We start from the raw sequence: 26,815 nt of genomic DNA, 5'->3' as shown, positions 1-26,815 counted from the left end.
CTTGGTTTTCTTCCTCAAATTTGAAGGAGATGCTGACCTTGTTATGTATGTACAGAAAAGTGAATTATTTTGGTGAGACTAAGTGCTGTTCCTAGTAGGCCAGATCACAAGAGCCAGGACTGCTATCATAGTTAGTACTAGCTGGAAATTCTATGGGCAATCGTAGCAAAGAGGTTGAAAATTAAATGGATTGTGGAGACTGTAATGTGTCTTATAATGCTGAGGGCTGCGCTGCTTGAGCCTGAAATATATCCACATTGGGCTGAGCAAAGATTCTTGGGTGGTGAAATTACAAGTTTGATCTCCAGTTATCTGGAAGGCAGATTTTTTGAATTCAGTTCTTTGGAGCTGCTGGTATCATGTCTTATCGCATTGGGGCAACCTAGCAATTTTTTGTTTATATGCTTATTTTCCTCTATTTTTAAAACACTCCATCTAGTGTGCCCTCTTGCTTTTCAGCGTTTGCTGTTAATGAAAAAGCTCTGTGCGGGGCAGGGAGGGCACAATCTAACCAACTCACCAGGCACCCTGATGGGCTGTCAGGGCTGACAACAGCCAGAGTTCTCTGTTCCATCAGTTGTCATATTGTTGCATTGGTGATTCTCTCTTTAACAGATTCAGCCCCAGCTTCAAGACCTGTGCAAGGTAGGACACGTGACTAGCTGAATGTGTCTCGCCTTGCTGACAGCTGACTTTTTTTTTTCCTTCCCCTCCATTTTCTCTCTCCAAAAGTTTGCAGTGTTGCCTGGCCCTGCACCTCTTCCCCTCCCCACTCCCATGCAGCCTCTGTAGCACAGCACCACTCTAACTTTTCAGCTGTTTTTGAAACGCAGATCTGATGCTCATTTGTTCCAGGGGCGGTTGTCTTATGGGGGGCGGGGACAAATTTCAGGCCAAAAGAAGAGAGCTTATTAGGGGGAAGATGTGAATGAATGAGCAGTTGCCTGGTTTAACGCGGGCACACTGCGAAAGGTTTGATTCTCTTAAAAACCCAGATATTATTAGGAAGATTTTGATGTTTATTTTACTGAGAATCAGGTACTAGTGTGTTTTTTTTAAAAAAAAAACCCACATTTTATTTGTATGCTTAAATGGGTGCATAGTAATGCAGATACCATCTGTCTGTGTTTGTGATTCATGCAAAGTGCAGAGGACAGTCTTTTGGATCAACCCCAAGTTGTGGTGGCTTCACATTTAAGCATGGGCTTAGTTCTTACTGAAGTCACGGGACTTAAGCATGTTTCTAAGCCCTTTGCTGAATGAGGATGGACTGCTGGGTCAGGGCCTAACTGAAGTTAGAAACGATTGCCGTAATATGGCATAGCAGCAAGGCGCCGGGGCTTAGCTCCACTGTCTCATGGCAGTGACAGCAAAGACTCCAGAGTTCTAATTCTGGCTCTGCTGCTGACCTGCTGTGTGGCCTCAACTAAGTCACATTAGCTCTCTGGGCTTCTGTCCCTGTTTCATGAAGGGTGGTAATGACACCTCCTGGAGTATCCTGGAGAAATATAAAGACACAAATGCCAAGGATTTTTTTGTTTTCGGACTAGAATTGTTTTGAGATGTGAGCTAAGAGCAACCAGTCTGAATTAGCAGTCTGTATGCTCATGGGGATGGGGAAAATTGTGAATTTAACAAAAGGAGCAGGGTGGTATCTTATAATGCAGGTAAATAGCATTAAGGATTCTACAAAGCCAGAAAGAACCTAGCTGGGTTTTCAGTTCCAGGCTGTCAGGTGTTGCTGCTGAGGAAGAATCTTCAGACTTCTAGTTTGGAGTTTGGTGAGGAACCCAAAATGTCACTTCTAGCAAAGAGTCCATCCTCACTCGCTACAGAGCTGCCTTTTCAATGAGTTTGGTCCCAGAAGCCAGGTTCTGTCACCTTTACATTCCTGGGACAGTCAGTCACCTCTTGGATTCTGATCTCCAAACAGAACTGAAAACCTAGGCTGAGTTTTGTGAATCTCCTTTGCTTTGTTCCTTGTTTCCTGCTTTTTCCTCCCTATTTCCTGCTCTCCCACTTTGAAAACTCGATCGATGGGAAGTCCAGCCCCTGTGGTCCTCTTAGGTCACAGGCCACATGCAAAATATGGGCTTCAGAACGATGCATTTGAGCTCTCTTCAGCTCCATAGAATAAATCTATAAATCCAGTTTGGGGGGGAATGGCTGGTATATTTGGGAGCATGGGAGAAGGAAGCAGTTTTACCTCTTCCTCCTCTCCCCTGTTTGTGAAGCTGAAGTGTGGCTATTCTATTGAAAACTCTTGGAAAGGCTGCTTCAGCTGCAGTTTCATCTTTCTCTTGGATGATGTGTCTGCTACTTCCTGCAATGCAGCCGGTGGGTTCGGCGTGGGGGAAGTTGCTGAATGTGGAAACTTCTCAGCAGCTGTGTGTATAAAGTGCTGCATTACAGCTTTTGGGCACAGATTTATGTGTGGGGGTTGGTTTTTTTCTTCGGACAGGTAAAGCCACGACCCTGTTCAGCTGTCACACCAAGGCTATCGTTTGGGGGATGCAGACACGAGCGGTGCAGGGCATGCTGGACTTTGATTATATCTGCTCCAGGGATGAGCCTTCGGTCACTGCCATGGTATATCCATTCACGTAAGTGTCCTGTATCCACCATGTAGTTTTTCTGACTTCCCTTATCTCCCTTCTCTGATCTGTCCGCTGGCTTTCTCCCCTTCAAGCTCCCTTTTTATTTCTCAAGTCTCTGCCCACCTCCATCCCACCCTATATCTATGATAATACATTCTCCTACGCTCCAACCTGCCACCTAAGTGGTTTTCCCAACTACTCCCTCTGTCTCCCTTGCCACTCTTTACTATAGGCCATGTCTGTGAAATGGCTTGGAACAACCCCACAGTTCATGTTCACCAGGTTCCATCTCTCTTTCAAAGAATTCCCAAATGTACAATGGCCACGCTACACTGGAATGTAGGAACTACCACACCATATAAGACTACTGGTCCATCTAGCCTAGGGTCCTGTCTTTGAGTGTGGCTCTTTGTCTCCTTTAAGCTTTCTTTGGGGCAGGAACATGCAGTTCCTTTAGCCTGACATCATGAACACTTAGTGCCTTATTTATAATTTTCTTTTTTAATCCATTGACCTTAGTGTTGAATCCAGCATCCGGGATTTGTTTAAAATTTCCTGGGATCCTTCAGATGCTTCACCAGTCAAACCGGAAGTGCCAGACATTGCTTTGTTCGTTCTGCATCTTGTATAGCTTAAACTCTGGACCAGAGTGTTTCCCAGCTATATTTGTAAGCTACCTAGCACAATGGGGTCCCAATCCTCATTGGGACTTTTGGATGTAATCATGATAATTAATCCTGCAGACCTTGTTTAATCTCTTTTTCAACTGTGCTACATCTGCGTGGCTCCCTGTAGGATGTGGCTTTTCTGGTGCATGGTGCCGACATGCTGCCTAAGCTGCTGAATCCTCCGACTGAATTGCACCTAGGAGGGGCTTTCTCCCGGAGGGAGGGAGGGAGATGTGACAAACTCTTCACTGAGCAGGGTGGGTGGCAAGGAAGAGAATGAGTGGCTGTTGATCTGTTTGTCTGAGAAAGCTCCCTTAAGGGTTGTTTGCTGCTGTTTTGTTTGTTTGTTTTTTTTTCTACGAATCTGATATGAGGAGTACATATCACTGTCCTTCAGTGAATTCCTCCTCCACCCTTTGTCAATCAGACACTCCACAGTGTCAGTTTTAGACTTCGATCATGAGGATTATATCTCTGGAATCCCTTCTGGGTGAGAAGCACTTTACACACTCTAAATGCAGGCATAGCATCGCTTTCTGCTGAAATGCAGCCACTTGAAACTTGGCAGCTGTTATGAGGAAGCAGCAATGTGGCAGCAAAGTTTAAGACCAGAAATGAAGATGTATCCTGTACCTAACTGAGTCTGCAGGGGGAATTTAGGTTGGGAAAATGTAATGGCCAGAGGTGGAATTTGGCCAAGACGCTCAGGATCTTTAACTCCCAGCGTGATCCGTACCACTTGGTTCAGCAATCTGATTCCAGCTGTACAATTTGTCTTGATTGCAGAGAATGACCTCTCTGAATGAAGCTTTTACTGGGGTGCATCTCCTTGTTGTGTCTGGGTGGTAAAATCCCCCTTTCATGGAATGGAAATTTAGCCAACCCTCACTCTGCCACCGTGTTTGTCAGCATGAGGATGCCAGTGCCATGTGCTCTCTTCCAATTCCCCATTCCTTCTGACTTGTATTTGTCAAATAGCCATTAACACATCATTTCTAAATGTGTCTTTATTTATTGTTTCTTTACCTTGCTTTGTCTATCCAGCTTCTGGCAGAATTGAGATCCTGTTTGCTAACTTCACTGTGGAGCTTATCATCCTTGCTAGGTGATCCTGCTTTCCTTTACCCTCTCTGTCCTGTCAATCCAGCTTCCTCCATATGCTTCTCTGTTTTATACACTGCACACCTGCCTGCTATTGGCTCTTACTACCTTTACCTCTCTCCTGTGATCTGAAAAGCCAACCTGACCGTGTCTGGGAACTGTGTTTTGCTGACACATTCCTGTGCCTGCAGCATTGTGTAGCCATGTCTCTTTGCAGCAGTGTGAATGATCAGGTCTGTCTCATCTTGGTGTTCATAGTGGCGATCACAAGCAGAAATTCTATTGGGGCCACAAGGAAATCCTGATCCCTGTTTTCAAAAACATGTCTGATGCCATGAGGAAGCACCCAGAAGTAGATGTGCTGATCAACTTTGCATCTCTACGGTCTGCTTATGACAGTACTATCGAGACCATGAACTTTCCACAGGTGAGTGGGGAATCAGCAGAGGTCCAAGCAGTAGAGGATGCTCAGGCTAATAATACCAGGGAGACACTATTTTAGAACCACAGTGTTAGCAGAGTGTTTTGAGGTCCATGAAGAACTCAGCTGAGTCTGTGAGCTGTAGAAGGGGTACCAAGGGTGTAGGACAACTTTTTGACTAGTGCTGTATTACAGAACTGTGTCTTTAATGGATTTTTGAGGCATGTGGAATAGGGAGTCAGCTCCCATCTGCCTGGTGAGGACGACTAGATTGGACTGGACTCTTCCTTTAGGATATAACAGCACTACTCTTTAATTGAAGAATGGCGGGGATAGCTCTTGAACAATGCTACTGGTGTCGTCTTCACAGCATTATCATCCCAGGCTGTTCCCGGGACTCAAAACTGGGCCCTTTCACAAGATAGCACCCAGCACTAACAACTAGACAGCTCAGCTGTGCGCTCTGAGAAACGCTTGATCTTGCTGTGGCCAGTGTTGCTGTGGCCAGTGTTGTGTTATAGAGCGTTCTTACCTTAAATAATTCCGTCTGCTGCCTTCCCTAGAATTTGTCAAGCTGTTGACTGCTGGAAGTTACTGAGTGAGTGTGTTTTCTCTATCTTGTGCTGCAGATCCGCACCATTGCCATCATTGCCGAAGGCATTCCAGAGGCACTGACACGCAAACTAATCAAGACTGCTGACAAGAAAGGGGTTACTATAATTGGGCCTGCGACTGTAAGAAATCCGCTATGGCGCTTCCTGCCCACGCTCCTTCATACTTGTTTTCAGATCCGTTTTCCTTACGGGGGAAAAATATACATTAGAATCTATTTCAAATTCTTGTTTGTAATATACTATAAAGCACAGAGTCGTTCCCAGTTTGAAGGTCGTTATGAAGCAAGCAATTCTATTGCTGCCTTCCTGGCAGAAGCAGCCTGCTCTGCAGACATGTCTGTATGCTGCTCAGCTTCCATGTGTGTTTATGAAGGGCCTGACTCTTTCTTCCCTCTTCCTGTAGGTTGGTGGGATCAAACCTGGATGCTTTAAAATAGGCAACACGGGGGGTATGTTGGATAATATCCTGGCATCAAAACTCTACCGGCCTGGCAGTGTGGCCTATGTTTCCCGCTCTGGAGGAATGTCCAATGAGCTCAACAACATAATCTCCAGAACCACAGATGGGGTCTATGAAGGTGTGGCTATTGGCGGGGACAGGTGGGAACATGCCTTTGTTTCTTCCAGTGCCTGACTCAAAAACATCCTGGGTCTTTTAAAAGTTGTTGGGTTTTTTGTTTTGTTTTTTTTCCATGTTTTTAATTAACCTTCCTCTTCTCAGAAACATTTTGTATGAAATTTTAAAATAAATAAAAGCTCAACTTCCTTTCACTTCCCCTCTACTCCACCCAGATATCCTGGATCAACTTTCATGGACCATGTATTACGCTATCAGGACACACCGGGAGTGAAAATGATTGTGGTGCTGGGGGAGGTGAGTTAAACCCATCTGCTCCTTTGGCCAAACGTTCTCTGGAAACTTTGTTTCTTTGTAATGCAAGTTCTTACAGCCTTGGGTGAGAGAGAGCTGAATCAGCTATAGGAACGTCCAATAATGATTGCAGATGCGCTGTTCATCTTAGTAGCAGATGTCTCTTCCTGTTGAAAGAGTGAATCTTCTCATGTTCCTTTTTTGAAATACTGCTTCACAGTAGGAACATCGAGCCCAGAATAGGCCCTCAGAGTCCTTAGCTTTTTTTTTTAATAAAAGGAATTTCTGCAGTTTAAGGGAGGCTTGATTTTTATTTTACAAGCATGTGGCTCTGTGTATGAGATGTGGCAAAAAAGGGGATTTCACTTAAAAATATTGCCCTGCTTTTAAAAACTGACTTTTACAGAAGTACATAAGCTTGAACCCAGTCAAGCTATTCTTTGTTTCTCTTTGCAGATTGGAGGCACAGAAGAGTACAAGATCAGCAGGGGTGTTAAAGAGGGCCGCATCACTAAGCCTGTTGTCTGCTGGTGCATTGGTACTTGTGCCACAATGTTCTCTTCAGAGGTATGTGCATAGACTGTGCGTGTAAAATATGCACACTTGGGAAGGGGGGGTCACTTCCTTGCATTGCACCCAAACCTTTCCAGACGTCTGTCGTCATTAGCAGTCTGCATGCATGGATGTGGAAGTTAACAAATCCCTAAACGATAGTAGCATCCTATATTTCTGCAGTACATTTCATCCAGAAAGATCCCAAAGGATTCTGCGCACACAGGGATTGCCATGAATGTCCTGAGTTGGAATGTGGCAGCTGTTTAATGGCACATAATGGTGTACTTCAGTTTAGGGAAGGGGAATGAGGAAGATACAGCTTCCATGTAAAAATGCTGGGGGCAGGGATGTAGAGGAAAAGAATGTAATTAGCCACACTGTAATAATATAGCTTCCAGATTAGATAATGCTTTGTGCTTTGGAGCATTAACAAGTGAGGGTTAGGGTCTCTGTGCTAGTGTTTGAAGTAATGAAGCTGAATAGAAAGTTGATAATGACCATGTGCATTACCACTTCTTCTTCTCCAGTCAAGTTTGGTTTCCTTCCTAAAGCTTGTGGAGTTCCTTTTAGTCCACTGGTTATTAATCCAATATCTGGCTCTATTTTCTGACTCTTTATGAGCAATTAGATGACTGGATCTCTTGGTGCTTTCTCTCATCATTTAATAGGTGCAGTTCGGCCATGCGGGGGCTTGTGCAAACCAGGCTTCTGAAACTGCTGTTGCAAAGAACCAGGCCCTGAAAGAAGCTGGCGTATTTGTTCCCCAAAGTTTTGATGAGCTCGGAGATGTAATTCAGTAAGTGATATGAACAGGGCATCCTGAACATAGCGGTGTTTGCAGAGGATAGGAAACCACAGGGGTACTACCTCTTGTCAGGGTTCCTTCCCCACTCTGAACTCTAGAGGTACAGATGTGGAGACCTTCATGAAAGACCCCCTAAGCTTATTCTTACCAACTTAGGTTAAAAACTTCCCCAAGGTACAAACTTTGCCTTGTCTTTGAACAGTATGCTGCCACCACCAAGCGTTTTAAATAAAGAACAGGGAAAGAGCCCTCTTGGAGACGTCTTCCCCCAAAATATCCCCCCAACCCCTGCACACCCCCTTCCTGGAGAGGCTGGAGAATAGTATCCTAACCAATTTGTTACAAAATCATCAAAGACCCAAACCCCTGGATCTTGGAACAATGGAAAAATCAGTCAGGTTCTTAAAAGAAGGCTTTTATTTTAAAAAAAAAAAAAAAAGTAAAAATCATCTCTGTAAAATCAGGATGGAAAATACTTTACAGGGTATTCAGATTCAAAACACAGAGGATCCCCCTCTGGGCAAAACCTTAAAGTTATAGAAAACAGGAATAAACCTCCCTCAACACAGGGAAAATTCACATAAAACAAAAGATAAACTAATCCGCCTTGCCTGGCTTACCTCTACTGTTTGCAATATTGGAGACTTGGATTAGGATGGGTTGGAGAAGATGGATTTCTGTCTGGCCTCTCTGTCCCAAGAGAGAACAACCATGTAAACAAAGAGCACAACACCCCCCAAGATTTGAAAGTATCTTGGACCCTTATTGGTCCTTTTGGGTCAGGTGCCAGCCAGGTTAGCTGAGCTTCTTAACCCTTTACAGGTAACAGGATGCTGCCTCTGGCCAGGAGGGATTTTATAGCACTGTGTACAGAAAGGTGGTTACCCTTCCCTTTATGTTTGACACCTTTAAACTGGCAGGGGAGATGCGATAACCTTGCTTTGTGAAAACACTTCTATTCATACTAGGTCTTTTTCAATATATATCTGAATTTTGGACCAGAACTGCTTCTCTTGAGCCCCCTTAGAGAACTAAAAATGATCTGATGTCTGTCTCTCGTTCCCCCTCTGCCTAGGTCTGTGTATGAAGATCTCGTTTCCAAAGGAGTGATTGAACCGGCCCAGGAAGTGCCTCCCCCCACTGTACCAATGGACTATTCTTGGGCAAGGGTAGGTTGTGTATCTTGCCATCCAGTTTCTTGAGAGCCAGCTGGGATGTTTGCTGAGATTTCAGATGATAAAACTATCGTCTGAGGGAAGATAGTGGAAGGTATATGTGTCATGCCATCTGATGCTTCTATACCAGGTAGCAGATGACGCCAAAAAATGTAGGCAAGGCACTGTTGAGCTACCTTGTGTTGGACTAGAGAAAAAAGATTTCCTCTTGGCTTGATTCAGGTACTGGATAAAGAGCAATCACTGTCATTATTTGCAGAACAGTTTGGTTTGTTGGGGGAGGGAGAGCCAGGGTGAAGGGTGTCCCTTATTTCTAAGCTGGATTGGATCAGTCTCATCTTTTTGTTCCATCCTTCAGGAGCTGGGTCTGATCCGGAAGCCAGCTTCTTTCATGACCAGTATCTGTGATGAGAGGGGCCAGGAGCTGATCTATGCTGGGATGCCTATCACTGAGGTCTTCAAAGAGGAAATGGGAATTGGCGGGGTCCTGGGCCTGCTTTGGTTTCAGAGGAGGTGAGGCTGCTCTTTGGATGCTCTTGACTCCTTTTGGCTTCAAACTTAGCTTGTGTAATAGGGATTAGGCACAGATGTAACTCAGTCTCTCCGTGGTCATAAGGAAATACCAATTGTACAGGAAATACGCTCCCAATATCTGCTCCCCTCTGAGAATATATGATACACTTCTCTGACTTTGAGGAGGGGGAATTCCACAAACATGGTGGAGCACTGAGGAAATCCCTTTGTGTTAGTTCTGTTACCCCTCTCTCTTGGCCCTGTTTTATGGCCACCATCCTTCAGCACAAAGAGACTGGACAGGGCTATCTGCAGAGCCTATAAAATGTGTTACCAATGTGCAGGGAACTTTCTGAATGGCAAAGATACTCCCCCTCCTTGCCTGACCCCCAGCTGTGGGGGAACACACTTCCCACATAATACTCTCCTCCCTGGCTGGTCCAGGTGGCCAAGGAACTAAGAACGGGATGAGAACTTAATTTCCCACATAACAATATTGAGTGAAACCACTAGACCACCAGGTCAGCCAACTCAATGTGCCTGCTGAATGATCCCAGGTTTAAGGGGATTTGGTGTTGCCAGGAATCTGGATGTGAACTGGAAATGTGCAGTTAAGATGTAAAAAATGCAAGTTTGGGGCCAGATTTTCAAAGGTGGGGACAATAGGTGGGCCCACAAAAATGGGCAAGTGCCCAGAGACACCTGAATTTGTTCGTGTCTTTGTTGGCACATTTATTGCAACTTCCTCTAAAAATCATGTCCCTGCTGTGCAGTGCAGGAGATGTCACATGCAGTAATTCCCTCAAACACCATCCACTAACAGATAGTCATGGTAAAATAGTCTTACACAATTCCTTTTTCGTTCCAACACACGCAAGACAACCCCCGCTAACACTTGGTGAATGCTCGTGAGTATGAGTGGATGTCCAAGGTGGCATCCATCAGCCTGTAAGTTTGGACTCTGTGACACAGAGGTGTTAAATGCACTTGGTTTTCAGCTGTGGAGACCTAGGTTAAAATCTTGGCTTTAGCCCAGAGAGCCAATTCTATAATGAAACAGCTGTCCATAGGGGGAAAAGAAATTGCATAGTCCCTATTTCATTCACACCCCTTGGGTTTAAATCACTGATCAAATGGCCAGAACACTGCAGCCATTAGACTATCTGGGAAATATACCACTGTACAAAGCATTGAGTGCACTAAGCAGAGCTATAAAACCAGCTTTTTTTCTAGCAGGCTCAGATAATTCAGGGAGACTTTCTGGGCTCTGAGACCCAACATTAGGTATGATCCTGCATCTCCTTTCTAGCTCTCCCCTTGTTTTAGTGTGTGGATGGGAGAGAGCCTTATTATCTAGTATGAAATAGAGATGCATGGTCTGACCAGGTTGATTTCTTCCTATTAAGTAATGTCACCCATCTCTCTCTTTCCCATCCCCCAGGTTACCAAAATATGCCTGTCACTTCATTGAGATGTGTTTGATGGTAACCGCCGATCACGGTCCTGCCGTATCGGGAGCCCACAACACCATTGTCTGTGCAAGAGCTGGGAAAGATCTGGTCTCTAGTCTCACCTCAGGCCTGCTCACTATTGTAAGCATTTCACATCTGATGCATTGTCTTTCTCCTTACTATACAATCTGATTTTTACTTCCACTCTGTAGCAATAGTGACCTGGCAGCAAGTCAGAACTTGGCATGACTTCTGTGCCATAAACAATCCTGAGAGCCCCGCTTACTCTTTCATCAGTTGTCTTCCCCTAATTACTCTGTCATTTATTAAAACCATTGGCTTTATGTTAAATCCAATATTAACGAGCAGTAGCTGGGGAAATACATTAATGAAACTGGATCATGTTAAAAGCCACTGGAAAATATTTGTGTGAATTGGATCCCTTCATCTCTAGGTCACTAGTTTAAATCAGAAGGGTAGTGACCAAAAGGTGACAGCTGTTTGATGTTCCTTTATGTGAAATGTGTTTTGGGTCTAGGTTTATTTTGTATTTGTTTTTGTCTGCATCACAAAAAAATACCATCACTATTAGCACTCACTGGCCCCTTTTTATTGGGCGTCTCAGGCTATGTCCACACTACTGTGGTAAGTCAACCTAAGTTAGGCAAGTCCAGCTGTGTGAATAATGTAGCTGGAGTCGATGTACCTTAGGTCCACTTTCTGCAGTGTCTACGCCGCAGTGGGTCACCAGGAGACACTCAAGCGGAGAACAGTCTGCCATCCATTTAGCAGGTCTTCACTAGACTCACTAAATTGACCCTGGGTGCATCTATTGTCAGTGTCATGGGATTGTGTAGACATAGCCTCAGAAGTGACCAAGAATTAAATGGGCCTTTTAATTTTATTTGCCTTTTTGTACCTAGAGGTAGGTCTCCTCTAGTTGTTTACAGTTGGCCAATGAATCCCAACTGGCTCTTTATTGTGGACTCCTACATAGTCTAATCCTGCTTTCACAATATCCCTGTTGTAGGTATGGGGGGTGCTATGGGAGAAAGGCTCTGGTTCATGCACCTATTGTAACATGCAACCGTAGAAATCTTTGCTGGAGTTCAACTTGTGTATGTTGGGCACAGGGAGACCGATTTGGTGGTGCATTGGATGCTGCAGCAAAGATGTTCAGTAAGGCCTTTGACAGTGGTATTATCCCTATGGAGTTCGTCAACAAGATGAAGAAAGAAGGGAAACTGATCATGGGCATTGGACACAGGGTCAAATCAGTAAGTAACTTACCTTGTTTTAATAGCATGGGGCTTTCTCCTCTGGGAGAGGAAAATGAATAGAAGAAAAAGCAAGTAGAGGAAGGATGGCAACTTTTAGAAGTGCTTTCTGGACTAATCCTTAAAATAAATCACGGACACACTTCTGTTCGGTGGTGTTTGGATACTCGGGTGATATGTCAGCAGTAGAGAGAGCAGTTCAGCATTAAGTAGTTACTTTGACAGCCCTTAACATTTTTCATCTCTTACAGTTCAGTATTTGGTCTTCTCCATTCACAGGTCTTACAAACTTAAAAATAAATAGATTTAATTTCTAAATTAAGTACATTTAAAAAAAAGCTATAAGGACAAAATTTAATTACCTTGGCTGCAAACAAAGGGCGCATTTGAGTTGATAGGTACAGTAAGATGTACACTCTTACATGCATGTCTGGCTGTTACTGCAAATAATGTGTTCTTAAACTTGCAGATAAATAACCCAGACATGAGAGTTCAAATTCTCAAGGACTACGTGAAGCAGCATTTTCCTGCTACCCCACTGCTGGACTATGCACTTGAAGTAGAAAAAATTACAACTTCCAAGGTAAAACACCCCCACTGCATTTTTGTTCTCTACTACCTTGAAGAAAAAAAAATCTTTCGGGGTCATTGTTGGAGTTTTGTTCCAGGTTTTTTAACTGCAGAGGGAGTAATGCATTGGTGCTCATAAAAGCCAGAGACACACAGCACCAGCTCGGAGCCAGGCACATCTACAGGATATGCTGTGGATGAAGTGAGCCTTACACACCAGGAGACCTTGCCAGCCAATGATAGCCCACAGCATTCTACAGAACAGCCTGTGACTGCGCTCCTCATTTTAATAAGGAGACGTAGTCTACAGAGATGCTGGGTCCTAGCAGAAGTCGACCTTGAACTGGGTAGAGCCGCATCCAGATGAAGAGGGGGAAGTCCCCATCATTCAAATTGACTGTGGCTGTCAGGCAAATTGTCAGACTAGACCTCTGTGTTACAAAGTTTGGGTGCCCCTTATTGCATGCAGCCTCTAAAGCATACTAAGTAAGGCCCTTTGTGATGAAAGTTGCCAGATAAGTGCGAGTTACTAACAGTTAACATTTTTCACTTTCTTCAGAAACCAAATCTTATCCTGAATGTGGATGGCTTTATTGGAGTCGCCTTTGTTGATGTTCTCAGGAACTGTGGCTCCTTCACCCGGTAAATATTGACGTATCTTCTCTAGCTGCTGTATGAAGTTGGGGAGAAAGGGTAAAATCCTGATGCCATTGATGTGATGTGAGTGTTCCCACTGCCATCCAATGGGACCAGGATTTTATCTGACATTTGCAAGGCAAGGCACCCTGCTGTAGCCTGGCCTCTCTGCAAGGGGAAGGTTTCCAGGAGAACTGGGCCTTGAATTTGCATTGGGGGTGGTTTAGAGCTGCTCTGAGAGCCATTGTACCAAGTACCCTGTTCCCAAAAATTTTGGTTTTTATTGCAGGGAAGAAGCCGATGAATATATTGACATCGGAGCCCTCAATGGCATCTTTGTGCTTGGCAGAAGTATGGGGTTCATTGGTAAGTTTTTCACATGTACCCAAAAGCCCTATTGTGGTGATCCCCATCATCACCACCAAAAGACAGCTCATACAAACCCCTTCATTTTTCACCCCAGTCCTGACTGCATGTGGTGCATCAGCCACACTTCCCACCCCAGGAGAATCTGCTGGGATCCTCTCAGTGCTGGGTTTTTTTAAGCTACTGGATGGGTAACTTCTGAACAATAGTTAGGATTCTCACCCATCCCCCTGGAGCTTGTAGTCATACCCTAAAATAGGAGTAACAGCATCTCATGCTTCAGGGTAGAAGATGATCACTTGTGGGGCCAGGAAGGGACCTAACAAGTTTCAAGGCAAGGTCAGTCTAGGAGGAATGGAAACTTTGATTGCTGCATGTAAAAATCACTTTCATTCCAGGACACTACCTGGATCAGAAGAGGCTGAAACAAGGTCTGTACCGTCACCCATGGGATGACATCTCCTATGTTCTACCAGAGCACATGACTATGTGATAGCCAGTAGCATTGCTTCAAAACAGAGAAGCAAGTTGCCTGCATGGAAAACAGTTACACGTGGGACTTAAATGAAAAGGCCATAGGTTTATAGAAATCAAGAACTACTGTGCAAAGCAGCTGTTCTAGAAGCATAGAAACTGAAGCAAATAAAACCAAAAGTGTGATATTCCATATGCTACCTGCTGTATTTCATGCTTGGAAGCAGCTGAACTTTGTCTCTTCTCCCCTGCCTCTTTTAATTTTTCTACTTGTTTTATTTTGTGTGTTCTGACAAGATTTTAAGGTTTTGCGGGGGAGGGGTGTGTGTTTTGCTCATGGACACAGCTGCTTTTGACTTGAACTAGACATATTAGCTTGAAAATAAGCTGTAACCTTCCTGACAGAAGGAGGAACCAAAACCTGAAGAATATTGTTCCCCATCAGCTAGGAGTTGGGGTTCTCTTGTAGGTTGTTTTTCAGTTTTGTTTGCTCTGTGTTTGTCTCCATGGACAATAATACCTTGTGTAGTGGGACCATTGCTGATATAGCCAATGCCATTCAAACTCTGGTGTAGTAATTTAAAATGTAAAGTTGTAACACATACTCTTGGTAAAACTGTGAAACTACCTGTATTTACACAGCCACCATATTACAGGAAATGCTGGCCCCCTACGTTATCTACATATGCAAGATGCATATTCAGTGGGCCATTAATTATAGTCACTATAATAACTTCAGCATCCTACTTGTCTCTGTATTGTAACCTAACTTAAATAAACAATACGTTAATAATTTTTAGTTGGGTTTTGTATTTTCTCAGTGCTGGCACCTTGAGATTTGTTTGTACTGAATCTTACCTTATGCAGGGAAACAGAATACTTTAAAACACTGAGTAACCTGACCTGTGCAGATCTAGAATTTGTCTGTCTTCAGGTTTTCCTTTTTGAAGATCAGGCCTTCAGCATCTCCAGCTGGACACCCCAAATCAGTAGCCACTTCTGAAAGTTTGGGCCTTAATGTGTAGCAAATGGCCAAAATCATACACACGACAAAAAAACTGCTAATATAAGTACCTGGATAAACTAGGCAGAAATGGGCAAGGTCTTACAGCATGAGTTAAAATGTGATTGGGGGGAGGAAGGTCAACATACCTTTCTGCAATTTGCTTAATTAAGGGACTTTAATATGTATAAACGCTCCAGTAACACTGCATGAAATTTGGGGTGCTTTATCATACTGCATTAATAATCCTAATGTCCAAAGTCATTTAGAGTAAGTCGAGCTGTAGCTGATGGTGACCCAAGTAAACTCTCAACTCACCTGCATTATAAAGTAGATCCCAAAGACAGGAAAATTAGTGAATGCTTCATGCCATCCTAGTCAAGACCCTATGCTGCAAAATTCCCCAAGTGGGGGGGAGAGAGAGATTGAAAGGAGGAGAATATGGTTCAAAACTTCCCTGGGGCTTGATGGGCTGCGTGAGATTATGGGTAAATGTGTACTTGAGCTTTGCCAGGTGTGTACTGTAGGTAGGTAGCATTTGGCACAGAGACAGCATGTGCTGTCTACACAACTGGATTCCCCCTTGCTGGGGCAGCCGGTTTAAGATAGAGGTTCTCAGCGAGGGAGACCTATCCACTCACACTTGGGCGGGCTGTACCTTTTTGTGGAATATGACTTCAGAGCTGACCCAGGGGATTCTAATAAACCACCCCCTGCACCGCTTGCCTGCGTGTTGCAGGTGGGAGAGGTTCCGGGTGCAAGAGAAGCGATGACGACAAGGCTATCCCAGCCAGCCCTAGGCTTTCTGCTCACCTCAGCCCCCACCAGCCTGCCCCCTTGCCCCTGCCCTCCGGCCCCACCCGCAGCCAGGGCCCAGGGCGCTGTCCTACCTGCCTCTCTCGCTCTGGCGGGGAGGGTCCCGACTTTCCCTCAGGCGTGGACATGTGGGCTACGCGAGATGCCCGGCAGGCTCAGAAAGGGGGAGAGGGGCCTCTGCTGTGACAGGAGCCCGAGGCTGTGCAGCGCCTGGCACCCCTCCCCCAAGGAGCCCAGGGGGCAGGCTGCCTACTCCTTAGCCTCACACCAAGCAGCCTGAACACGCCTGTGAGGGGAGGCAAAGCCACCCACCTCCACCCTAGTTAACGCCCTTTTACACTGAGGCAAGCTGAGGCAAGAGGACACGCACGCGCACGCCCCGTGCCCCCGGCGGGCTTCGAACCCGCGGACTCGCTTCCCTGCTTCCAGAACTCCCTGAGGAGAAGGCTGAGAGGGGGCGGAGCCGGAGCCGAGCCCGCCTCTTTCCCGCGTCGAGCTCCTCCCCTTCCCCCCCCCACCAGCGTGCCGCCGACCGCCTGCGTGAGGGGGGCGCGCGCCGCCTCTCGGGGGACGGGGGCGCGCACGTTCAGTGACGTGCTCCTCCCACCCGCCCTTAGTTCCCACGTCCTTCCGGCGGCGCGCGCGCGCCGGTCTCCCTGGGCGCCGTTGGGTATCGCGCGCAAGATGGCGGCGGCCGCGGCCTCGGCCTCGGCCTCGCCTCAGCCGCAGCCCGGGCCGGCGGGGGAAGGCGCGGGCGAGGCGGGCCCGGCGGGTGGGGAGGCCGGCGGGGAGGCGGAGGCGGAGGAGTTCGCGTGCCCGGCGCACTGCGGCGAGCTGGCCTGGCGGCAGAACGAGCAGCGCCGCCTCGACCTCTACTGCGACATCACCCTGGCCTTCGGCGGCGGCGGGGGGCCGCTCCGCGAGGTCCGCGCCCACCGCTCCGTGCTGGCCGCCGCCACCGACTACTTCACCCCGCTGCTGTCGGGCGGCTTCGCCGAGTCGCGCTCCGGCCGCGTGGAGCTGCGGAAGTGGAGCTCGGAGGGGGGCCCCGAGCCGGACACGGTGGAGGCGGTGGTCGGCTTCATGTACACGGGCAGCATCCGCGTCAGCCCGGGCAACGTGCACGAGGTGCTGGAGATGGCCGACAGGTGAGGGGGCGGGGGGGAGGGAGGAGGTGGCCGACAGGTGAGGGGGCGGGGGCATGGTGGGGGGGGGAGGGAGGAGGTGGCCGACAGGTGAGGGGGCGGGGGCATGGTGGGGGGGGGAGGGAGGAGGTGGCCGACAGGTGAGGGGGCGGGGGCATGGTGGGGGGCGGCGGGGGGAGGTGGCCGACAGGTGAGGGGGCGGGGACATGGCCGGGGGGGGAGGTGGCCGACAGGTGAGGGGGCGGGGACATGGCCGGGGGGGGGAGGGAGGAGGTGGCCGACAGGTGAGGGGGCGGGGACATGGCCGGGGGGGGGGGAGGGAGGAGGTGGCCGACAGGTGAGGGGGCGGGGACATGGCGGGGGTGGGAGGAGGTGGCCGACAGGTGAGGGGGCGGGGACATGGCCGGGGGGGGGGGAGGGAGGAGGTGGCCGACAGGTGAGGGGGCGGGGACATGGCCGGGGGGGGGGGAGGGAGGAGGTGGCCGACAGGTGAGGGGGCGGGGACATGGCGGGGGTGGGAGGAGGTGGCCGACAGGTGAGGGGGCGGGGACATGGCCGGGGGGGGGGGGGAGGGAGGAGGTGGCCGACAGGTGAGGGGGCGGGGACATGGCCGGGGGGGGGGGGAGGGAGGAGGTGGCCGACAGGTGAGGGGGCGGGGACATGGCGGGGGGGGGAGGGAGGAGGTGGCCGACAGGTGAGGGGGCGGGGACATGGCCGGGGGGGGGGGGAGGGAGGAGGTGGCCGACAGGTGAGGGGGCGGGGACATGGCGGGGGGGGGAGGGAGGAGGTGGCCGACAGGTGAGGGGGCGGGGACATGGTGGGGGGGGGAGGGAGGGAGGAGGTGGCTGACAGATGAGGGGGTGGGGACAGGGCAGGTGTTTGTGGGGGGAAGGAGATGGCCAACAGGTGAGGGGGCTGGGCAGGGACAGGGCAGGAGTGGGAGGATGGGGTTGGCTGGGGGGGGAAGGAGATGGCCGACAGCTGAGGGGGGTGGGGACAGGGCAGGACGGGGGGGATGGGCAGGGCAGGCCGAAGGGGGTGGGGGGGAGAGGAGATGGCCAGACAGGGCAGGAGCGGGGGGAATGTGGGCTGGTGGGGGGGGCAGGGAAGGAGATGGCAGACCGTTGTGGCAGCAGGCCAGGGGCTGAGGTGGCCAACAGGTGAACAGAGGGAAGGGGTTGGCCAGAGGCTGCCCAAGACATCTGCGCCTCCCCTCGCCCTTGCAAGATTCCAGTGTGTTCCCTCCTCCAATAGGCCGAAGGTGTTTCTCTGTCAGATGGAGGAGCAGCTGGGCCAAATGTCAGTGAGTGGTGTTTTGATCCAGTGCAGCGTGGGGTGGCCAGGCTAAATCTGCCCCTCTAGGTAGCGGCCTGATTTGTTTGTAGCTGGAGTGGTGGCTGGGGATGGAGAGACAGGTGAGGGGGTAGGGAGGCACAGTGGAGAAAGGTAAAAGCTGATGTAGCGCAGGCACACAGGTGAAAAGGGCAAGGGAGAGAAGGTGATGGAGGTGGCTAGTAAGTGAAGTGCAGAGGTAGTGGGTAAGAGAGAGGGAGCTTGGAGGGATGGCAGCTACTCATAAAGTGGTTATGTTGGACCCGGGGGGGCCTGGAAGGAAAGCTGGAGCTGGCAGGGGAGTTGTGGAGGGATGGTCAGTAGTGGGGGTGGAGCAGTGGCATGTTCTCCTGAGTCTTGTATCCTTCCTATAGGAGCAGGATCATGTTGTCCCATCTTCTCGTCTCTGTATCCTCGTAATTAGCTCCACCTTTTCTAGCTAAATTTTACACCTCCTGAATTCTCTGAAGGTGAAGGGATCAAAGCTTCCCTGCTGGGAGTGGGCACATGTCATGCACAGCATTCCTAACCTCCAGGAGAGCTTCCCTGAGCTGCACCATGGGGATTGGACACACTAAATTCATCTCCCTTAGGGATAATTTGCTAGAGGCTACAATGGACTGGTTGGCGGCATCTGAACTTAAATGCACTGATCTAGTAGATGCCCCATTCCACCAGTAGTTAATATACCTAGTGAGCAGAGCCAGAATTCCAGTTTGGCTTGCAGCCCTTGCATGTGTCTGTAGGCTACAAGATGGCTAAAGGGAGGTGGTAAAAGAACAATTATGTAACGTTGACTTCCTAAAGTACATCAGAGACTCAGCTGTTGTGCAGTATAAACGCTTTTTTGTTAAAGTTATATGACTGGACTTAACCTCACTTCCCTCAGTTAATGTCTTAACTCATCTTTGTTTGCTCTTCAGGTTTTTATTGATGCGGTTAAAGGAATTCTGTGGAGAGTTTCTGAAGAAAAAACTGAATCTCTCCAACTGTGTGGCTGTTCATAGCTTAGCTCATATGTATTCCTTGAACCAACTTGCCCTGAAAGCTGCAGACATGATAAGAAGGAACTTCTGCAAAGTTATCCAGGATGAAGAGTTCTACACATTACCCTTTCACCTCCTCAGAGACTGGCTTTCAGACTTGGAAATCACAGTGGACTCTGAAGAAGTTCTTTTTGAGACTGTCTTAAAGTGGGTTCAGAGAAATGCTGATGAAAGAGAGAGGTACTTTGAAGAACTCTTTAAACTGCTCAGACTGTCTCAGATGAAACCCACTTACCTTACCCGGCATGTCAAATCTGAAAGGCTAGTATCCAGTAATGAAGCCTGTCTTAAATTAGTGTCTGAAGCTGTGGAAAGCCATGCCCTGAGGGCTGAGAACTTGCAATCTGGTAATTTACAACATTCTGCCTATCCTGTATCATTGCTGCCTCGCTATGGGCAAAACATGGATGTCATCATGGTGATCGGTGGTGTGTCAGAGGGAGGGGATTATTTAAGTGAGTGTGTAGGGTATTTCATTGATGAAGACAGGTGGGTAAACTTACCGCACATACATAATCACCTTGACGGACATGCTGTTGCTGTTACAGAATCATATGTTTATGTGGCTGGCTCCATGGAACCTGGCTTTGCCAAGACTGTGGAAAAGTACAACCCCAACAGAAATGTCTGGGAGCAAGTCTCTCATCTAATAACCAGAAAGCATTCTTTTGGCCTCACTGAAGTCAAGGGAAACTTGTACAGTATTGGTGGACATGGTAACTTCAGTCCTGGCTTTAAAGATGTAACCATTTACAATCCCGAGCAAGACAAATGGCACAACCTGGAGTCAGCCCCAAAGATCCTTCGTGATGTCAAAGCAGTCACCGTAGAAGATAGATTTGTTTACATTGCTGCTCGAACCCCAGTTGACGATAGTGAAGATGGTTTAAGGGCAGTCATTACTAGATATGACACAGAGACAAGGCACTGGCAAGACATCGAGTCTCTGCCACTCATTGATAACTACTGCTCTTTTCAGATGTCTGTTGCCAACACAAACTTTTACCAGACAGCATCATGCTGCCCCAAGAGTTACCCCATAGATAATGAAGAGGCTAAGAGAAAGATCTCTGGCAGAATACCAGAGGAGATTCTTGAAAGTTTACCTCCAGAAGTTCTTAGCATTGAAGGGGCGGCCATTTGCTATTATAAAGATGATGTTTTCATCATTGGTGGGTGGAAGAACAGTGATGATATAGATAAGCAATACAGAAAAGAGGCCTATCGTTACTGTGCTGAGAGAAAGCGATGGATGCTTCTCCCTCCCATGCCGCAGCCTCGCTGTAGAGCAACAGCCTGCCATGTGAGAATCCCATTCAGATGCTTGCATGGTACACAAAGATATCCTATGCCACAAAATTTGATGTGGCAAAAGGATAGAATACGGCAGATGCAGGAAATACATCGGCATTCTTTAAGCTTGCGAAGAATGCCCCGCTCACAGATTGAGTGCTAATTCATGGAAGACCATTCCTCTAATAAACTTGGTTTAAGGAATACAGTGCTATCTATTTTGTAAGGCTCAGTACATGGCCATCATATATTAAGATTTGGATAACTGAACTGGTGGCTGGTTTGATGCATAAAAGTAACATCTGTACTTAAATACTGAGGATGAGAAATAGTTAACCAACACCTAAAATCCCCCTCTCTCATGTATCATGGAGAAGAGCATACTGTAGCCCAGGAAAACTAAATCCCTATTAAGGGGATGTGATGAAATGCCTGACGCTTTAAGAAAATTTAATGCAGAATCTGTTAATTCTCTTGTCCAACCCTCATTTTCAAGGCATTATATGGATTTAGTCTGTCAACAGTTCCTTCAATGTAAAAAAAAAAAAAAAATCCAGTTTTGCACATTTTTTTAACCATTACATTTAGATGTATTCTTAAAGCACCAATTTTATTTGCACTTACATGTTGATATTCCTTGAGCTTCTCTTCTTTTGAATAGCTGAAATTCACATACAATTGGCATCCGTGCACTTAGTTCTCCAAAACTGAGGGCACATGCAATTGGTAGGAATACCTATTATATAAAAATAAAAACACTATCTTTTTTCCTAAAATTACTTCAGGATGTTTGTGTGTGTTAAATATTTTGTTTCTGTATATTGTAGAAATGCCAGAGTTTACTTACAACAAATGATTGGTAAAACATCAGAGACTTACTAAAATGGGGTTTGAGACAGCACCTGGGATGATTTCACTATCTCGAAATGCTTCATGTTTCTGGGTCTCTTCTTTATCAGCTTGATTAGAAACTTAGGCAAACAATCAACCTGATTAAATGAGTGAAAACAGTAAAAATGTTAACAGTAAAAAAGTAACTATCCACTTCTAAAATATCTGGGGACATTAGGGATTACTAAAAGCAAAATTATTTCATCTTGGGGTATTAAAGACTGAGCTATTTGAAGGTTTTTTCCGGACATGGCACACATTTAATTCCAGTAAAAGTTTGAAAAGTGGACCTGTATCCAGTCTGCCTTTGACAATCAGTACTTTTTTGCCTTTGATATATTTTCTCTGTAAACTTAGAGTAGCAATGCCACACTGTTCCCTACCAAATTAGTATTTTGTGTTTCTGATGAAGTGGAACAATCAGTTCTTGAAATCTTTAATTGCCACTGAGAAGCTTTTAGTGATCTTAAGCATTTACAGTCTTCAAATGTTTGAATTCTCCATTTATTCTGTTTGCAGCATTTATAGATGATTGGGGTGAAATTAAGCCATTTAATTTTTTTGACATCTGAGATTGTGTTATGAATAGGGCCATGTTGGTTCTCGATTACTTAATACAATATTCTTTAAGGGAAATATCCAACACATTGTCCCATAGAAGTATCTTTGCCCAGAAGTAACCCTCTTTACTAAGCCCTCTCACCTTATTCTCATCGTGAAACTTTCTCAATTAGTTCTTGTGAATGCCATTATCCTTTCTACCCCCTCTTCTTCCCTAGCCTTCCTTTTATTTAACTGTTTGGATTATTTCCACTGTAGGCCTAACTCAGGATCTTAGGGAAAGGAAAGGAGTAGTAACGAGTGTATCCCAAACATCTACACAGTCAAACATTGCTGAAAAAGCTGCTTACTTTCTCTTGTTCATTTTATGGTATAGTGTCTTAAATTGGGGCCAGCTAATTTTGGAAAGCTCTTCTAAACATTTTACTCTTTTTTTTTTTAAAGTTTAACTTTCTGAACTGACACTTCTCATTTTCCAATTCAGCAGGCAGTCTAGATCATGTCTGAAATACTAGGTAAGTCTTTCAACTGCATGATGTGTACAGGTTTTTCTGACTTGCATATGACCCTTAATATTTCCTCTTGAAATTCACTTGACATTTTCTGTATCATTAACTTGCCTTGCTGTAATATTCAGACTAATCCAGGCTTGTAAAAATTACCATGAAAATGTAACAGCTCAGATACAGTCTAATCACATGCTAATGCCATCATATTGGATTTTACTTGGCTTTTGAATTATGCTGCAAGAGCAGGTGGGCAGGGCGAAATTTGCAAGGCAGGCCTCACCTGTTTAAGAGGGGAAATCAGTTAGCTTATTCAAGTTCAAGGCCGACATCCAGAAGTTATTGGCTCTGAAAGACCTGCATGAACTCATTTGGCAAGGTGCTGATGAATGTAGTTTATCAACAGCGCTGATAGAGCTTGTAAAATATCATGATTATCATATTTTAATTGCAATCTAAGCAAAATCTTTGGGTTGCAGATCACCACAGATCAACCTAGGCCAGCGGATGCACAAGCAAACCTCTCAGGATTTTGTTTGGTTATAACAAAAATTAATAACTGCCTTTACCATGAAAAAAACTTTTGGCTTTTGTACATCTTATGAGATCTTAAGATTCTTAAATGAAGATGTAAAAATAACTTCATGCCCGGGTGGTCTAACTTGTGAATGCCAGCCATGATTTACCATATGATGCACTTTTATCTCACTTCTGGTGTGTTCAGTTTGCATGATGAGTGATGGGCACGATGGCGCATAGTCAGTTTTACTGTAGTCTCTTTTTATGCCAGTCCCAAGGGACCTCTTCATTTTTAAGTAGGGTTTTTGCATCGAATTTATGTGCCTCAATGGCATCTGCACACTCGTTTTTAAACAAAAGGCTACCTGCCTTCTGTACACAAAGTAGTTGTTGTAAGATGGAAAAACTGTAAATGTATGTTGGCTGTGGATCTGGCTCAGGCCACTAACTGTCAGCCGTTTAACAAGTTCCTTGTGGCCCTTGGTTAGCGTAGCGTGTGGTACCTGTAAAACACCCCTTTGGTAAAAGTCTGGGCACTCTTCAGCTGTAGTTACAGCAGGGTAGTTAAACTAACAAGAATCTTACTCCTATATCCAATAAGCATAACTAAACGGACTCTTATCTGTATCTTTCATTAAGAAACAAATCAGGTGGAATATTCTGACTATTCTACCGTCTAAGACAATCATACCACCTTTGCTGTACTAAACACATGCCATAAAATGCATGTTCTGTGTCCTATCTTTCTGTTCAAAATATTAGCAAAGTAGTGTAAACCTCTGACCAGCTAGCCTAGCAATGTAATCATTTTTAGGTGCCATATGTGTACATAGTATTTTATAACAACCTGAATGGTCTATTAGTAAGTAAATGTTTTGTATGTATTTTTAATACTTCTTGCACAAAGTCAGAAAGACACCACTCCAAATATCTAGAATATATGCTGTCTTTTAAAATGCACTAAGTATTCTCTGCTACTGCTTATTGATGTTATCCCCAAATTATTTTTCCATTACAGTAAACAGTAAAATAACAGGACTATTGGGTCAATGTATAGTTATGTTTACTAGAGGCAGACTGCATTGTGCAGATTAACAAAGTTTAAGAGCCTTTTGACCTGAAATTACAATAGTATACTGTAGTGTTAGACTTGTTTGTAAAGGACCCAGTTAATATAAGTGTATTTGTATGGCTTAGCTTTATTTTCAGCCACTTCTCAAATAGAATATAATCATCTTTAATATAACCAGTTTAAGTGGAAGCACTCTTGAGGATATAATCCTATAAATGACATGAATGTTAAATGTAGAAATAACTAGATGTTTGAAGAACATTAATAGTCATAGATATTCCTCATGGATCCACATCACTCTGGATCCCATGACATATAAGGCAGCTGTTCTCTTCTGTCAGTTTTAGTGCAGGCTTCTGCAATTGCTTGGACAAGCAGTACCCTCCATACCGGGAAGAATTACATTGCTTCCTGTAAGGTAAAGTAGAGTTTGTTTGAAACAAAGAATATTGTAATATTTAAATTCTTGAAACTAAACGTTGTACTAATGCTTTGTTGTAATAAAAATTTTTTATTTCTCTATGATTGTGGTCTTCCATATGCTTTTTTGCTAGATATGCACTATTCAGCACTTTAACCCATGTTTGTAAATTATAGATGTCTGGCTCCATTGAATGAAACAATTTCTAGGACTGACTATTCCTGTGAGTTTGTATCCAATTGCTTTTATTGTAAAAAGTGAATACATACAGTTCTTGCTTAGAAGACTTTATTAGCTAAGTGGAGCTATTCATACAGGTAGGGTACTTGTCGAAGAGGAGTATTTGACTTCATCTCGCTGTGATAACCCTGTAAAGTTGTCTCGTCTGGCCGCGTACTCCCCGACATTGGCTAGTCCTGGCACCACACAGCAGCTCAAAGCACTACGGTATATGCTCATGTCATGGGCATCGTACCACTCATCAGTCTTTTCATCGTAGCATTCAACATTGAATGTGGTCGTGAAACCATTAAAGCCACCCACCACAAACAGAAGGTCATCCACCACTTCAATGCCAAAATTACTACGCGGATTAAACATGGTGGGGATTGTACGCCAGGTGTTGGCAACTGGATTGTAGGCTTCTGCACTCCGAAGACGGTTGGCGCCGTCAAAGCCTCCTACCTGTAGACATCAAAGAAATATGGAGTTTACTAGCTGAGGAAGGGCCTACATTAGGTGGCTGAATTGTTACGTGGGTGTAGGACTCATGTATATTCAGTAGGCCAAATTCTGTGCATATTCAGCTTCATTGACTAGAAGTGTGAGTATTGAGCACTTCTGAAAATCAGACCCTTAATTCTGCATGTTCACTTACTGCAGGCGACTTGTTCTTTCTAGTTGTGGTAAAATCTAACCTTCAAAAATGTTCGTTGGAATAGTCAAATTTTACATTCTTACATCTGAAGGAGGCAAAGGCACACAATGTATATGAGTTAAGCAGAAATAATCCAAAATTCATTTAAAAACTACATGAAGAGAATTGTAAGGTTGTGAGGTTAAGCATTCAAAGTGGGGAAATAACAAGGCATCTGAGGAAGTGAGCTGTAGCTCACGAAAGCTTATGCTCTAATAAATTGGTTAGTCTCTAAGGTGCCACAAGTACTCCTTTTCTTTTTGCGAATACAGACTAACACGGCTGTTACTCTGAAAAAAGGTTCCAAGTGAAACTTTAACTCTGCCCCTTTTGCATATAACAGTATTCCAAACTATTTCTCAAACACAATACAACTCAGTTTTCTACAACCTTGGATGTGTGTAGCCTCTTGTCACAATTCATGCCTACCTGTTTAAAATATTCTGTTATCTTTCTGATTTCATATAAGTTCTCTTGGGTACAGTATTTATTTCAATAACTGTCAGTACCAAGCTTTCTCCTCAGCTGGCATTAAGTCCTTAGATGTTACTGGAGGTTAAATAGTTGAGCTATAAACATGACTTACTTTCACAACCTATTTTAGATGAAATTTTGTGGAATGAGACAGCCGAATAGAGTAGTTATCTATGAATTTAGGAGTTGTTCATATTCTAAACTTTCATTTCCTCTATGTTCATCTGGGGTATGTTGTAAAAATTTCATATACATTGAAGAAAATATCTTCATACCCTCTGTGGTCCAGATTATTATAACATTCTACACCTGCAACTAAGGTTATAGGAACACTTTTATATTGTATTTGAGGAAATTGATCTTACTGCATGTACAGAAAGGGATGAGTATAATTTAGCGCAAAAGTACTAATCTGGAACTAAATGCCATAAGGAGAATCAGAAAATCCAATTCCATGAAAAAGTGACTAGCTGAGTGCACACTTCATTCACTGAAGCAAGAGGAAGCTCAGAGTTATGACACCTCAGGAATGGAGGTTGTTCTTAACTCTTAACATGGGGGAATCTTTCAAAAGTTTACAACTGAACATTGACTTAACACAGCTTTGAAACTTTACCATATAGAAGAAAAATGCTGCTTTCCCTTTATTATTTTTAGTCGTTTACGTTTAACACAGCACTGTACTGTATTTGGTGTTTTGTTTTTTCATCTCTGTGCTGCCTGATT

General features: G+C 45.4%; 3 protein-coding genes across 7 annotated transcripts in view; 2 read left to right on the top strand and 1 right to left on the bottom strand.

Moving 5' to 3' along the window:
- The window catches only part of ACLY (ATP citrate lyase), a 44,419-nt gene extending 29,530 nt beyond the window's left edge, over positions 1-14,889 (top strand). For 2 of the 3 annotated variants that reach the window (XM_084615794.1, XM_084615795.1), the window contains exons 14-29: positions 616-645; positions 2,462-2,603; positions 4,625-4,793; positions 5,417-5,521; positions 5,805-6,001; positions 6,194-6,275; positions 6,729-6,839; positions 7,496-7,623; positions 8,708-8,801; positions 9,166-9,320; positions 10,762-10,912; positions 11,905-12,048; positions 12,518-12,631; positions 13,178-13,260; positions 13,544-13,620; positions 14,019-14,889. In XM_084615794.1, the coding sequence (XP_084471920.1) occupies positions 616-645; positions 2,462-2,603; positions 4,625-4,793; positions 5,417-5,521; positions 5,805-6,001; positions 6,194-6,275; positions 6,729-6,839; positions 7,496-7,623; positions 8,708-8,801; positions 9,166-9,320; positions 10,762-10,912; positions 11,905-12,048; positions 12,518-12,631; positions 13,178-13,260; positions 13,544-13,620; positions 14,019-14,113 (1,877 nt within the window). In that variant the 3' untranslated portion in view covers positions 14,114-14,889. The remainder of the gene's footprint in view (positions 1-615; positions 646-2,461; positions 2,604-4,624; positions 4,794-5,416; positions 5,522-5,804; positions 6,002-6,193; positions 6,276-6,728; positions 6,840-7,495; positions 7,624-8,707; positions 8,802-9,165; positions 9,321-10,761; positions 10,913-11,904; positions 12,049-12,517; positions 12,632-13,177; positions 13,261-13,543; positions 13,621-14,018) is intronic. The other variant, XM_084615796.1, reaches the window with a different exon arrangement.
- Positions 14,890-16,573: 1,684 nt separating this feature from the next.
- Positions 16,574-24,803, top strand: KLHL11 (kelch like family member 11). Its single transcript, XM_084615455.1, has 2 exons — positions 16,574-17,061; positions 19,314-24,803. Exons 1-2 carry the CDS (start codon positions 16,598-16,600, stop codon positions 20,890-20,892), a joined length of 2,043 nt encoding a protein of 680 aa, XP_084471581.1. The 5' UTR covers positions 16,574-16,597; the 3' UTR covers positions 20,893-24,803.
- KLHL10 (kelch like family member 10) overlaps positions 21,349-26,815 on the bottom strand; it is a 17,010-nt gene continuing 11,543 nt past the window's right edge. For all 3 annotated transcript variants that reach the window (XM_084615456.1, XM_084615458.1, XM_084615457.1), the window contains one exon: positions 21,349-25,383. In XM_084615456.1, coding sequence (XP_084471582.1) covers positions 25,009-25,383 — 375 coding nt within the window. In that variant the 3' untranslated portion in view covers positions 21,349-25,008. The remainder of the gene's footprint in view (positions 25,384-26,815) is intronic.

This window comes from Lepidochelys olivacea (genome assembly GCF_965140295.1).
Source record: "Lepidochelys olivacea isolate rLepOli2 genome assembly, chromosome: 27".
NCBI classification, from domain to species: Eukaryota; Metazoa; Chordata; order Testudines; family Cheloniidae; genus Lepidochelys; species Lepidochelys olivacea.
This window is presented reverse-complemented; position numbering and strand designations above follow the sequence as displayed.

What these genes read in the sequence shown, in the direction of transcription:
- KLHL11 (XM_084615455.1), top strand. Translation starts at nt 16,598, where the DNA reads ATGGCGGCGGCCGCGGCCTCGGCCTCGGCCTCGCCTCAGCCGCAGCCC. An exon ending in GTGCTGGAGATGGCCGACAG is followed by an intron (nt 17,062 to 19,313) that starts GTGAGGGGGCGG and finishes TTTGCTCTTCAG; the next exon opens with GTTTTTATTGATGCGGTTAA.